At 43.7% G+C, this 14,126-nt stretch overlaps 1 protein-coding gene and 1 long non-coding RNA gene across 4 annotated transcripts in view; one reads left to right on the top strand and one right to left on the bottom strand.

Moving 5' to 3' along the window:
- LOC135222593 (cystathionine gamma-lyase-like) overlaps positions 1-14,126 on the top strand; it is a 108,614-nt gene that overhangs the window by 14,547 nt on the left and 79,941 nt on the right. For all 3 annotated transcript variants that reach the window (XM_064260683.1, XM_064260682.1, XM_064260684.1), the window contains exon 3: positions 1,887-1,968. In XM_064260683.1, coding sequence (XP_064116753.1) covers positions 1,887-1,968 — 82 coding nt within the window. The remainder of the gene's footprint in view (positions 1-1,886; positions 1,969-14,126) is intronic.
- The window catches only part of LOC135222594 (uncharacterized), a 70,027-nt gene that overhangs the window by 1,203 nt on the left and 54,698 nt on the right, over positions 1-14,126 (bottom strand). Inside the window, exon 2 of the long non-coding RNA XR_010316295.1 lies at positions 1,550-1,645. This is a non-coding gene — a long non-coding RNA (uncharacterized LOC135222594). The remainder of the gene's footprint in view (positions 1-1,549; positions 1,646-14,126) is intronic.

Here is a 14,126-nt window from a genome sequence, read left to right as displayed (position 1 = left end):
TGGTGTGGCGAAAGAGATTAATAACTGGTAATTTGCTATAGCACAATAAAGAGAAAGAAAGTCAAATTTTATTACTCTTAAATATAACGTCACACTGGGAATGACTGTTGAAATGAACAGCAAACAATGATTACAGTGGTCCCCCCGTATTCGCGGGGGATGTGTACCAGAACCCCCCGTGAATAGTTAGAACCCGCGAATGTTTGGAACCCCTATAAAAATGCTAAAAACAGCCTATTTTGTTAGGCTGTTTTTAGGGTTTTTAAGTAAGCAATTATGAAAATAGCTTTAATGGGAACTTAAGGGCAATTTTGGCTCTTCATAGTACAGAAACCAGGTTTTCCCAAGTTCTGCTTGAATGCAGATATAGCAGACTAAATTTTTTTCAAAGCTGAATTATTTGATCTTAATTGCAACTTTGAGATGCAGCTTACACGCCCTGTAGCCAGTATACTTACCCATAAATTGAATTTTTATCAAGTAACTTACATAGCTATAGTTTCTAATAATTTCTACTAGTATGGAAATTAACTGTGGGCACCACCAACTTTAGAAAAAGAGAGGAACAACTCAGCAAAGAGTTTCAATTTGTTTTTGCAGCTTACGGCCAAGTTTGTGAGCTTTCAGTTATTTTTGCAATTCGTTTACTTTGTTAGTCGATGGTGAGACAATTGGCTTACAATTGGTGAAGTATACTTGCCCTTTTGGTAGCTTTCAGCAATTTAGTCAGTGATAGGTTTTCTTAGAAGACTGAATTTTTCACAAGTTGACACTTTTATAATTGAGACTTGTTTTTTCAATATTAAGACTTTGGTAGTTAAAGAAAAGAACGTTTTTTCAATACTAAGACCTTCAATTTTTTCTTCAACCATGTCCAAAGCAAATACATCTAGTACTCGTTATTGCAGCAGTTTTTAACAATTGCTGTATCTTAGGTCCATTATCAATGGTTGCCGTGGGGTTGGGGAGGAAATTTAGGAAGTATCCCTTCCATCCTTAATCTGTTCATCTTGACATAGGGTGTTGAGTCTTGGAGGAGCCCTGGGGCTACTGTGTACTTGGATACCCACCCGTTTTTGTGGATGGGTGGTGGTGTTTTTAATTTTGTGGTGTAAGTAACAGCAATGTTTGTCTGGTTGATTTTTATGATGGTACTGTACCCAGGGTAGGAGGAAAGGAGCAATTTTTATGCTTCTACTAGCTTTTGGAAATGTCCTTAGCTGCAAAGCTCCCACTCATGTAGCAGGCATTCCCATGGCTAAACCGCCATGTTGTTACGGGTTAAGATGACCCACAACCAAAGGCATTATCTTCCTGTAGTAGTTCTCTTACCAGGTAAGGAAACAACAAGCATTGTATCAAAGCTGGCATTTTTCTATTCTCAAAATTCATTACACTTATTAATGTTTTGGAGGTAGAATATGTCCATGCATCCTACCTCCTGTCAGCGTGGGAATCAGCTATGTAATTACTTAGTAAGTTGCTTTTATAAAAATGACATTTTTATTATAGAATTAAGTTTTATAGTAGTATGTATATGTATACTTACCAATTAATTACAGAATGATAGCCCTCCCTTCTCCCCTCGCATGGACATAAGGGCACAAACAAATTGAAGCTCTTTGCCGAGGTGTTCCTCTCTTTCCTGAAAGTGGGCAAGACTTGTTACATACACCAAAACAAAAGAATTGATACTGTGAATTTCAAATTTTAGCTGCTGTACTAGTAGAAACTATAGTTATATAATTAGCAGTTAAGTATATATAAAACTATTTTATTATAAAAAATAATTTTTTGACTGAACAGGTTAAGCTTATTCCGTATAAGTTTTTAATAATTGCATAGATGAATTTCATTGTATGGGAACTATTTTATATTTTTTTCAGAAATATGAATATGGACGATCGGGTAACCCAACCAGGGAATGTCTAGAGAAGTGCTTAGCTTCTCTTGAGAATGCAAAACACGGTAAGAAAAGCACTCTTGAAAATAGCCTTATCTTTTAACCTTTGATCAAATGGTTTGAGTCATTCAGTCTGCCAGGTTCTGTTAATTTCAATAGATTATAAAAAGATCAAACAATTCCTGTTGAACAATCAGCCAAGTGTTTCTGTCAGGAACCCTTTCACCTTCAGTGTGACTTGTTCATTAAGAGAGCTCATCTTTACAAACTCTGCTTAACGTAAACGCACGAGTTCTGCTTCTCAGATTATCCACACTTCTATATCTTATTTTTACTTGTTCTCTGCATGCCTGTTTTAAATCTTTAGTGCTTACATCTCTTAGAACCAGAAAACCTGGGTGTGCTTTTTCCCCATCGTAGTTTTGTTTGAAGCACCTTTAGTACATCTGTTCTTAAGATCTCTACTCCAGTCTCAAAAATATTATTTTAATTTAGTGTGATAGGTAAAGATTGCCATTTGTCCTGGAACCAAATTTAGCTCCATATCTAATTCATTAACAAGCATGGCTACCTATTTGTCATTTTCTTTGTAACTAGTTTACTCTAAGGGTTTTTTTTGTAATGCATATTATTTTTCTGTACCAAGCTTGCTGTTCCATGACTGCTGTCATGTCATGGTGTTGGTGGTGGAGACTTACCTCTATTAGTACTGCCACACTCAAGCTTGTGGGCTACCCTGACATGTTCAAGTGGTAATTTCTTGTTGATTAACTATATTCACAAAACCCATCCATTGCCTTTCAGTTTGTATCCTGTGCTCTACATTTATAGCCATTGCTGTCCACCCAAAGAAAATTTTTTAATCTGCAAGATAAATTTCAATTAAAAGCTAATTTGTTTCCAGTTATTGCTCTTGTTTTCAGAGGGTTTATCAGAACACATTTGATTGTTTTAGTGAGATATATTGGACATATGAATTACTTGGGTTGTATTGAAGTCCTCGCTTGAGAGCCTACCCTTGCTTTTCCCAAGATACTTAAAGGAGGCTTCTCTGCTCTGTTGAATCTGAGTGAATCCATGGAGTAATGAAGAACAGAAGAGAACTTAGAAAAATAAAGCACAATAAATTATTGTGAATTTTGCAGATTAGGAGCTTTATCAACTCTACAATAGTTATGCATAATTTTCCCATTGAAATCTAGTACTTTTCCCATAACACCGCTACAAGCCTTGAACAACTTTTGAACTCCAACAAAAAAATGAATGCAGATGCCATCCGTGACAAGTTTTCCATCCTGAAATGCTTTTTTTCATGGTTTTCAACTAAAATTAATGTAATTACACCCTCATCAGTTTTCATATCGTAGACCCACAACCCAAAGAGTATACATACTGTTACTTCCTATCTTTCATTTACTTCATAACTTTTTTCCACCCAGCTCCTATTAGCAAAGGTTCCTCAGAAAAACAAAGCATAGACCATGATTATTTTAGTTGTCAAGTGTCAGATGACTATGAAGTAGCAACTTGTGAACACGGTTCACAAGTTCTTATCTGGATTTTATAAGGTCCCATCTAAATTAGGCTTAACAGCTTCAAAATTTCTTCAAGTTTTACAGGCACAAGCTATTTCTTCTTTTGAAGAAACTACGTATTCTCTACTATTCTAAATATTGTTGCAAAAATGAAAGGGGAGTTCTTAACTTTAAAGCAAACAGACAAAGAAAAAAGTTTTTCCTTCCTACTTTACATATTTGTTGAAATTGCAGCTAGGACCTCAGAAATGAGGAAAAATTAGATATAACAGTGTAGGGGCTTTTAATAATTAGAATTGGTTGAGGATGTTGGAGCAAATTTTCAGGTTCTCAAACGTTCCTTGACCTAATTTATTATCTAAATAATACTACAGTGGTTTAAGACCTTCAGCCTTAACTATACATTACTTAACTTAGCCTAACTTGATCCTATAGTCCCCCCCCCGTAACTAAAAGAACCTTAATACTGTACTACGTATAATCATAATTTTTTCCACAAATCTCCAACTCTGGCATGTGTCCTAAAGTAATTCCTTATCTTCTCAACACTTCAACTCAGAATAAACCAAGATACATGGAGGTCAACACAATTTTTGGGGTCACCATAGAATTTATTTTTGTTATGACGTCCAAGTTGAGGGCAGAGATTATTTTGGGATCTCTGAATGCAGTATTTTCTAAATAAAAGCCTTTCGCTCCTTCCAAATGAGAATCTGAGATCTTTCATGAAAAAATCAACATAGATACTATGTATACAGATACTAAACACATTCCCTGACCACACCTCCTGCTCATCTGCATTCAAATCCAACCTCACTCTCACATATCTCATAATTCATTACTACTCACTTGTCACTTGGAGGTATGTTAGTGCTTTTATGCACTGACCCATAATACATTACTAGCACTCTCCCTAACAACATATCCCATTCATTCTCTCTATCAGTCAACATTCATAACATCTAAATCAGAATCTTTATGGTTCGTTCCATCAATCCATTAGCACTCAACATTTATATAGTTGTAACTACATGCTTGATACCCCACTCTCCCAGCATTTGCTCAAAAGGTCTACCAACAAAGTCTGGTCCCTTATCATTCAACATTCTTCCTGGCTTCTTCACACACATAGGCAACAGGACCATACTGACTACTCTTTCAACATTCTCACTAGTCTTATTCTTCACAGTTGCACAACTTAAAAACTTACACATGATATACCACAACAACTGCTTCTACAGTTACCAGCAAGGCTACACAATCAAATGCCACTACCTCAAATGGTGCTTTCATACTCAACTTCAAAACAGGTGAGCTAGCATACACTCTGATACTTCTTTCCCTTCTGACATTCTTCGCACTAACTGCCACATCCGTACAAAATTTCCTCAAACATGGGGAAAACAGATGCTCTTTCACACACTCAATCAACTGAAACCTCCCCAAATGTCTATATTTTTAATGGACAAACATGCACATCCCCATTGCTCCTCTCATCAAGAACACTGGAACATAAGTCAACTCTCCCATCTTCTCTCTTGAAAAATACACTGTGCCTTTGCACAACAAATCCCTCTGCAAACTGCATCCATTTACTCAACAAGGGCCACCATCTCCCAGGTACTCCATCTCTAATACACCTCTGCAAGTCACTCACCACAAAACAATTCTGCTGCTTCTCCTCAGTGTCCTCTGTTGTTAGCAATTCATTCTCACTCTTGTCCAACTCCACTATACTATCCTCTTCCTACCTCAGAGTCCTACTAATCAGTCCCACAAACCTGGTCATACTTACTACCTCACTTTGAATTTCTCCTTATTACCACCTCATTTTTCAACAGAAATCCTGTCCCAACATCCATATTCTACTTAGATTTCTAAAAAGGCCTTTGACAAAGTTCCACACAAAAAACTAATGACATAAGTTAGGGCTTTAGGAATTGTAGGAGAAATGACAAATTTTCTAAGACAATTTGTATTTTTCATAGCTACAAACCTGAGGTCTTAACAATAGGATAATTTCTAGTGCCTAGCTGGATCCGGTTATAAGCAGATGAAAGCAAGGAATCTTGTGATATCTGGCAACGCAAGCGTAGGTCGGGTAAAGAGTGGTCAAGGACCGCTCATCTACGCCAGTCTTTCCCAACTCAGGATGACTTAACAAATAGAGGGGCGGCTAGAGGTGGGCAGTATAACATTAAGACCTCAGGTTTGTCGCTATGAAAAATTCAAATTGTCTCAGAAAATTTGTCATTTGTTCATATGCGAACAAACCTTCGGTCTTAACAACAGGATAGACTCATACTTGGAGGGAGATATAAGACATCCTAGACTGGCTGGGGGCCTACCCACCAGTCCAGCTCTCAAAAGAAATAGTTCTTGGAGAGGGACTGAAGTCCGTTGAGAAGCTAGATAAACTAATATCTAACCACTCAGAACCTGGACATACAATGATATACGGGATATCCATTGTATAGGGAACCAAAGAGAAACTTTGACTGTGCAATAACAAACCAAGACTCTCGGGTTTGTATTACTTCCGAATCCTCCTTGCCAAGGAGTGGAGCCTATGCTACCATATAGTGGGTAAGATACTGTAGTATATTGCACGACCACACTACCAGTATGACTACCTCACTCACCTGTATCAGACCAGTCCAATAAATGACGTGTCTATTCCTTAAACCGCCCGAAGGAAGAAGGAAAGGTACAAGAGAAAGAAGGAGACTAGCCAACTCACTCATTCTCTCATTCACACCATAGGACCCAGGGAAAACGTGTCCATAGATCTGTGGCCAACCTCCTTAAGATAGAAGGAGGTGAGCGTGGACTGGCGTAACCAAGTGCCAGCGCTCAGCACTATGAAAGCCAGAGAGGGACCAATACCTCTGACGTTATGTGCTCTAGCCTGCACAGACGTGGTGGTGGAATCATCAAGAGTCAAGTATGCCTGTCTGATGGCTTCCCGTATCCAAAAAGATTACGTATTCTTAGACACCTCTTTCTTTGTATGGCCTGTGCTAACAAAAAGTCTGCGGCAGCCTGGTCTAAGGAGCCGAGTCCTTTTAAGATAGCAACGCAGGGCCCGGAGAGGGCACAACAAAAGCTCTTGAGCATCACCACCCACAAAGTCAGTCAGTGATGGAATGGAAAACGAAGTGAACCTGTCATCATGCACCAAGGAATTTGGGTCTTGGCCACGAATTCCGGGACAAATCCGAAGGACACCAACTTTCAACCCCTGGTGTGCTTCACCTCATAACTCAGACTGTGAAGCTCTCCTACTCTCTTGGAAGATGCCAAAGCCAAAAGGAAAACTGTCTTGAGCGTCAGGTTCCTGTCAGATGAGCAACGCAAGGGCTCACATGGATTCTTAGTTAAGCTCTTAAGCACCAAGGAAACATGCCACGTTGGAGGCTTGAGCTCTCTAGGAGAACTCGACTGCTCAAAACCCTTAACTAGCAGGGAAAGTTCCCAGTGCCGCCCTGTAGCCTCTAATAGCAGAAACAGACAAACGTTTCTCGTCTCTGAGGAAGGCTAAAAAGTCTCCTATTCGCTGAATAGAGGTCGCGATTGGAGAAAAACCCCGTTTATGACACCAATCACAGTAGATCGACCATTTGCCTTGGTAAACAGTGGAGGTTGACTTCCTAAGACTGCTGGACATGTGTCCAGCTGTTCTCTGAGAAAAGCCACTCGCTCGGAGGAGATACTTGATAGCCTCCAAGCGTGAAGAGACAGGGATTTTACTGACTGGTGGAACCTTTCTGCATGGGGCTGACACAGGAGATGCTGCCAAGGGGGAATCTCCCTCGGAATCTCTGACAACGACGACAGCAGATCTAGAAACCATTCTGCCTGAGGCCACAGAGGGGCTACCAATGTCATTCTGAGACCCTGTGAAGTCATCAGCCTGTTGAGAACCTGATGGATCAGACAAAACGGAGGGAAGGCATACACCTCCAGGTTGTCCCAGGGATGTTGGAATGCGTCTTCTGCTAAGGGATCTGGAACCACTAAACAGAACACCTCCAGATTCCTGTTGTAGTGTGTTGCGATAAGGTCCAGCATGAGTCTCCCCCAAATCTGGAAAAGCTTGTCTGCCACCACTTGATGAAGGGACCACTCTGTGCCTAGGATCTGATCCCAGCGACTGAGTTTGTCTGCGACTACATTCCGTTTCCCTGGGATATAGCTGGCTGAGAGCTCTACCGAATTGCTGATTGCCCACTGGTGAAGCTTGGCAGTCAAGACGTGAAGTTGCTGAGAAACCAGGCCTCCCTGTTTGTTAACATAGGCTACTACCGAGGTATTGTCCGACATGAGAACAACAGAGTGACCCTCTACCTTCCCCCAAAACTCCTTCAGACCCAGGAAAGCTGCCTTCAACTCAAAGACGACGTTGATTGTTGCTGGTCCTCCAAACCCCAAACGCCTGAAGCGATGAGGCCGCCTAAGTGCGCGCCCCAACCTGCGAGGGAGGCGTCCGAGAACAGAAGGAAGTCTGGTGGGATAGAATGCAGAGGGACACCCTTCAACAGATTCTGATCGTCCAACTACCAACGAAGGTCTTCTCTCACTTCCAAATACAGAGGAACCATAAACGAGAGTCCCCCGCTGGAGACCAGAATTCTCCCAGTCTCCATTGCAGAGACTGAAGATGAAGACGCCCATGAGGGACCAGCTTCTCCAGGGAAGATAACACTCCCAGAAGAACCTGCCACTGATGAGCTGACTGATGTGACTTTGACAGGAAGTTGCACGCTACAGCCCGCAACTTCTCCAATCTCTGATCCGACGGGAAAACTCTTGCCACTGTCGTATCGATGACCATACCCTGGTAGATAATTCTTTGAGGGGGTACGAGGTTTGACTTTTCCTGGTTGACTAATATCCCCAGGTCAGGACAGAACCGAAGTAGATGATCCCTGTCCTGCAGCAGCTTCTCTCTGGAAACTGCCAAGACTAACCAATCGTCGAGGTACCTCAGCAAACGGATCCCCTGATCGTGGGCCCAACTTGACACGAGAGAGAAAACCTTTGTGAACACTTGAGGGGCTGTCGTCGGCCCGAAGCACAAGACTTTGAACTCGAAAATCTTGTCCGCAAGAGAGAAGCGAAGGAACTTCCCTCACGGCCGCCATCAACGAGCGCGGGGTCTCCATCTTGAACCGTGTCTTCCTGATGAACCGATTCAAGGTGGATAAGTCGATCACAGACCTCCATCCTCCCGACGCCTTGGGCACCAAGATGATGTGACTGTAAAACCCCGGGGACGGACACACTACTTCCTCTATCGCATCCTTGTCCAGCATTTTCTGCACTTCCTCCCGAAGAGTCAAGAACTTCAGAGAATCTGGAGGATACGTCTTCCTGAGCTGCGGCTTGTCCGACAGAGGAGGAGAGAAGTAAAATGGCAACAGGTATCCCACCCAAAGGACATCTACCACCCACTTCTCTGCCCCGTAACTCTGCCACTTGGCCCAATGGCCAGCCAGGCAACTCTCCACCTGTGGCACAGGTGAGGGAGAGGCGCCTAACCTACTGATGGCCCCCTTGACCTCTGCCCCTGGGGCCCCTTCTTGGTTTAAAGGAACAAGAGTGAAAGGGGAGTTGATCTTGAGACTTAGGCTGTGTTGAACGGGAAGGCCCTGCCGAACTCGAGGTCCTTGATGGCCTACTAGGCGATGATCTCCTCGACTGCTGCTGGACTGGGGGAGGAAGAGGAGCCGGACGTCTCTGAGGGCGAGAGACTGACTTAGACACGGCCTGGTGCACCAGTCGGTCCTTGGTGTCAGCCCGGTGCCGGTCAATCGCATCTTCAAGTTCTGTCCGTGGAAACAAAAATTGTGACTCCAACAGATCTCCGTTCCTCAATGCCAGCAAAGACTCAGTGTCCAGCGATCTCTCCATCCTAGACAAAGCCGCGTCCCTCCTAATCAGAAGAAGATTAAACCATAAATTGGCACAGAGGTGAGCCAAAGATGAAAGCGTCTTGCCCCCGGACTGCAATAGACTGGCAAGCGAGGCGGCACTCACCAACCCTTCAGGGGACCTGTCAGAAGCTATCTTGGCAATCCACAGACTAGAGGTCCAGCCAAGAAACCGTCTGCAACATGGAGGCCGCTGTAGATTCCAAAGCTGAGGCATCTTGCGGAGACAAGGACGGAGCCACTGACTTCACCTGTTCCAAAGTCAAACCCAACTTCAGGCGATGACGTCTGGGTTAAGGTGGCGTGACAACAAAAATGCAGAGCTTGTAGCACAGTACTTCCTATGTCTCGTGAGAGGCGGAGGTAGTAGTTTGGTAGAACCCCAGAGCGAAATGAACCGTCCTGGTCAGAAACAGAGGCGTTAACCTTCTGCAAGACCGACTGAACGTGCCCCGACAAAGGCAGCTGAAGAGATGATTTGGGGTCCTGAGTAGCTCCCACCAACGCTTCCAAGCAAGAAGGAGTGTAACACAACCGAGCCTGAGTCCTACTTTCCAAATTGTTGAACTCACGAATGAGATCAACAACTTCCGAAAAGGAAGACAGAAACACCTGCGTGTCTCCCTCCTCCTGTTCTGGCACCGGAGACCAATGACGAGAAGGTTGTGTAGGCTCTTCTAATGCGCCTTCTTCGCCAAAATTAACAGAAGGGTTAGTAGCCAAACAGTCTGAAACCCCTACTAACCTTTCTGGGCTGGGTCAAAGCCTCGGCCTCCGGGACGGACCCACTATAACACTATGCTCTGATTTTTTTCCATCTGTCCATCCGCCTGTGGTGTTTTTGCATGGTAACACTGCGTCCCGGGCTTTGGATAGTTACATTCAGCTCACATTCAACAATTATAATAATATCCTTTTTCGAATATTAACGGTGTAATTCGGTATACAGTAAATTATTAAAACACTTTTCAGTTGCAAATGTACACCCAGATATCCTTTTATTTAACCTAATACTTACACACAGCGTAATTATTTACCGGGACGCAATGTTACCATACACAAACACCATAGGCGGATGGACAGATGAAAAAAAAGAGTATAGGCACATCACTTATCTCAACAAATGACTCAAGATGTCCATGAATAGTCACGGGCGTGGCGGCCGTACGTACGTGACATGGCGGGAAACTCGAATACTCAAGATTGACGGAGAATCCCTTATAGTCGAACTCTTGGAAGCACCAGTGAGAAAGGCAGGCAAACACTCCAGCTGCACCAACTCCGTGCTCACTACCTTCGACCTCTTGACAGGTGCCTTCAGATCTTTATGGCGACGAATAGGCCTTGGAGAAGAAGGAGCACAACATCATGTGCACAGGCAGGGGAGGTTGCAACACGCTCTCAGTGTCCAAGGACTGGGGGGGAGGGGGGGTGTTGCACGTTCGAGATACAAGGCCGAGGGCGAAGCAACCCCAGCAGAACACACACCACTAACACTGCCCAAAACTGCAGCACTCTCAGGAACACGTCTGTGTTGTTCCTCCCTCAAAGGCGAAGGGAGGGCAAAGTCCTTAGCCTTCCAACGCTTGATACGCTGACGAGGCGTAGAGGGGGAAGAGGAAGAGAAAGACAGCACTAGTTTCTTATGCGCACTCTTCTCGGAAGGCGGGGACAAAGCAACACGTTTCCTACCAGTCCTCCCAACCGTTAAGACAGCCAACTTCATATCCAGCCTCTAAAGTACTGCCTGGCATATGACCTTGGACTGATGTGCCAGAGAAGGCTCCGAAGACAAGGAAGGGAGATGTTGCGATTTGGGCGGCAGTGATGGCGTCGCGGCTAAGCGAGGTGGATCAGAGGAGACGACTGGGAGATACGTCATCGATGAGAGTGACATCACAAGTGGCGGTGACGTCACGGCTTCCCCTTGGTGCGAGGGGGAAAGAGATGCCACTGGCGGAGGAATACACAAAGATGGATCCTGTGACGTCATCAACGGGGCTGACGCCGCAGCGTCACTCCGACTCAAAGTGGTGGCAGACACTGGCGGAGCAATACAAGATGGCCGACTGCTGCTACCCGCGAAGATGAAGCCGGGAGGAGGGGGGATGGCCTGGCCAGACCGGGAAGGGGGTTGCGAGCCTCCACAAAATGCGCTAGCAACCCCTCCAAGGATGGGGGTACCCCCTAGCCCAAGTGTCTTCCAAATCGCTGCCATTTTGGATGCCTTTGACACTGGAAGAGAAGAGAATGATGAAAAAACCTCACCCTTCTCAGGAACCAAAAAAGTCCATGAGGAAGAGGGGGGCTACATTACAAAAATTACCCTGGTGACCTCCCGATACTTCCATCGACGAATCAATGGAAGAAAAGGAGGGAGATGCAGGGACAACGCTACTGTGGGGGTTGACTACTGCGGAAGACAAAACATCGAGAATAGGAGCAAAGCCCACCCAAATAGGAAGAGTGAAGACTCTCCAATGTTCCCTCTTACCATAAAACTTCCTCCACTGCTCCTTAGGCCATGCCTGGCATTCCATGCAAGGATTCGTATTAGTACAAAATTTCGAACAACACCTACTGCATGTGATGTGAGGGTCGGTCTCTGTCGAAGCCAGAAAACGAGAACGCGGAAAACCAGGAACTCCGGGGCACATACGCTGACGCTGAGGAGCAGCAGAAGCAGCCATAATACCAGGTAAAAACACACACACACACACACTAAAAGAAACGAAACGGGCAATGAACTGGGAAAAGGCCAAGAGGTAAACACAACTCTCGCCTAGGTGGTTAAAGAAAAGACTGGCGTAGATGAGCGGTCCTTGACCACTCTTCACCTGATCTACGCATGAGTTGCCAGATATCACAAGATTCCTTGCTTTCATCTGCTTTTAACCGGATCCAGCTAGGCGCTAGAAATTATCCTATTGTTAAGACTGAAGGTTTGTTCGCGTATGAACAAATAACAGACTGGATCGAAGATTGGGTAACAAATAGAAAACCAGAGTTGTTACAAATGGTGAAGAATCAGAATGGGCAGATGTGACAAGTGGAGTTCCTCAGGTTTCTGCCTTTGTTTTTTATTTACATAAAAGACATTGATGTAGGCTTAACTAGCAGGATAGCCAAATTTTCAGATGACACCAAAATAGATGTAAATGCAGCAGACCCCGATACAGTGGAAAGTTTAAGAAATTATCTTAAGAAAACAGGAGAGTAGCCAAAATGATGGCAATGTCCTTTAACCTGGATAAATGTCTAAGTGTTACAAATTGGAACAAACAACCCTCATGCCAACTACAAGCTGCTTGGGAATGACAAATAGTGTAGAACATGAAGAGGACCTTGGAGTCATTATTACCGAGGACTTAAAATCCACAAAACAATGCATATCCGCAAAACAATGCATAAAAGCTGAAAAGAAGGCACAGATTAGTGGGATACATAAAGAGGCAGTTCAAATACAGAAACAAGGAAACGGTGCTGCAGCTCTACACATCAGTAGTTAGACCACATCTTGAATATGCAGTACAGTTTTGGTCACCAACACTAAGGACATAAATAGATAGAATGGGTACAAGCAAGAGCCACAAAGTCAATTCCATCCCTCAGGCAAATAGGTTACCAAATACAACTCAAGAGCCTGAACATGTAGGACTTAGAAACGTGACGATTGCGAGGACAACTAATGTCGAGACATTCAAAATACTGAAATAGGTAAGAAAAGTACATAAGACAGTAACCTCTTCACATTAAACGAAAACCAGACAAGAAATAATGGATGGAAACTAGAACTGAAGAGATACAACACATCCCATTATGGAAACTTATTTGCATACATGATATCTAACATATGGAATAAACTGCCACCAGAAGTTGTAAACAGTGGCAGTGTGGAAAAGTTCAAAAGAAAGCTAGACAATATCATTAGAAAACGGTGAAGGAATTATAAAACCTGCTCCTAAAGATAAGTGAGCACATGATGTCTCCTTGGATGGACTAATAAGTCTTTGAGACATCCTAATCCTTGTAACTCCTCAAAAAGTCCATCCTAAAGAGAAACAACATGCCATTTGCTCATCTCCTAGTACCACAAAACAAGCCTCCACTTCAATCTCACCGCTCTCCTTTTATCGTTCCAATTCACTTTCTCAACATCTCTATTCACGAGCATTCGCAAACGATATTTGGGCTCCCATGTAAACCAGAGCACAGCACTGTTGTCCAGCACTGTTGTCCACTGACATCATCTTTCACAATCATTGCTTTTTCCCTCTTGTGTGCACACTGACATTTATCCCTTCTGCCAAGCAAAACTTACTTCCTTACCATTATCGTTCACTTCCAACAACCCCAATGTGTACGGACACAATCACCTTATATGGACTTTTTACTTATTGCCACCAAAACCTCCTGAAATGGGGCTACTACAGGACACATCATAGCTCAGCTCTCAGACTCTTCCGATACCATTCCACATTTGACACTCCCAAACACCCTCAGATGGACTAATAAGTCTTTGGGACATCCTGATCCATGCAACTCCTCAAAAAGTCCATCCCAAACAGGAAACATGGCCTGTGCTCATCTCCCAGTATACCACAAAACAAGCTTTCACCTCAATCTCTCCCAACTTTACCTCCAACCTCACTTCTCCCCATTCAACTGACCTTCCTGCTATACCTGTCACTGACACATTCAACACTATCCTTTTGAAGTTCCAATTAACTCTCTCAAAATCTCTAATCATCCAAG

The sequence above is a fragment of the Macrobrachium nipponense genome, chromosome 8 (assembly GCF_015104395.2).
Source record: "Macrobrachium nipponense isolate FS-2020 chromosome 8, ASM1510439v2, whole genome shotgun sequence".
Classification (NCBI taxonomy): Eukaryota; Metazoa; Arthropoda; class Malacostraca; order Decapoda; family Palaemonidae; genus Macrobrachium; species Macrobrachium nipponense.
Note: the sequence above shows the minus strand (reverse complement) of the source record. Positions and strands in the feature narration are given on the sequence as shown.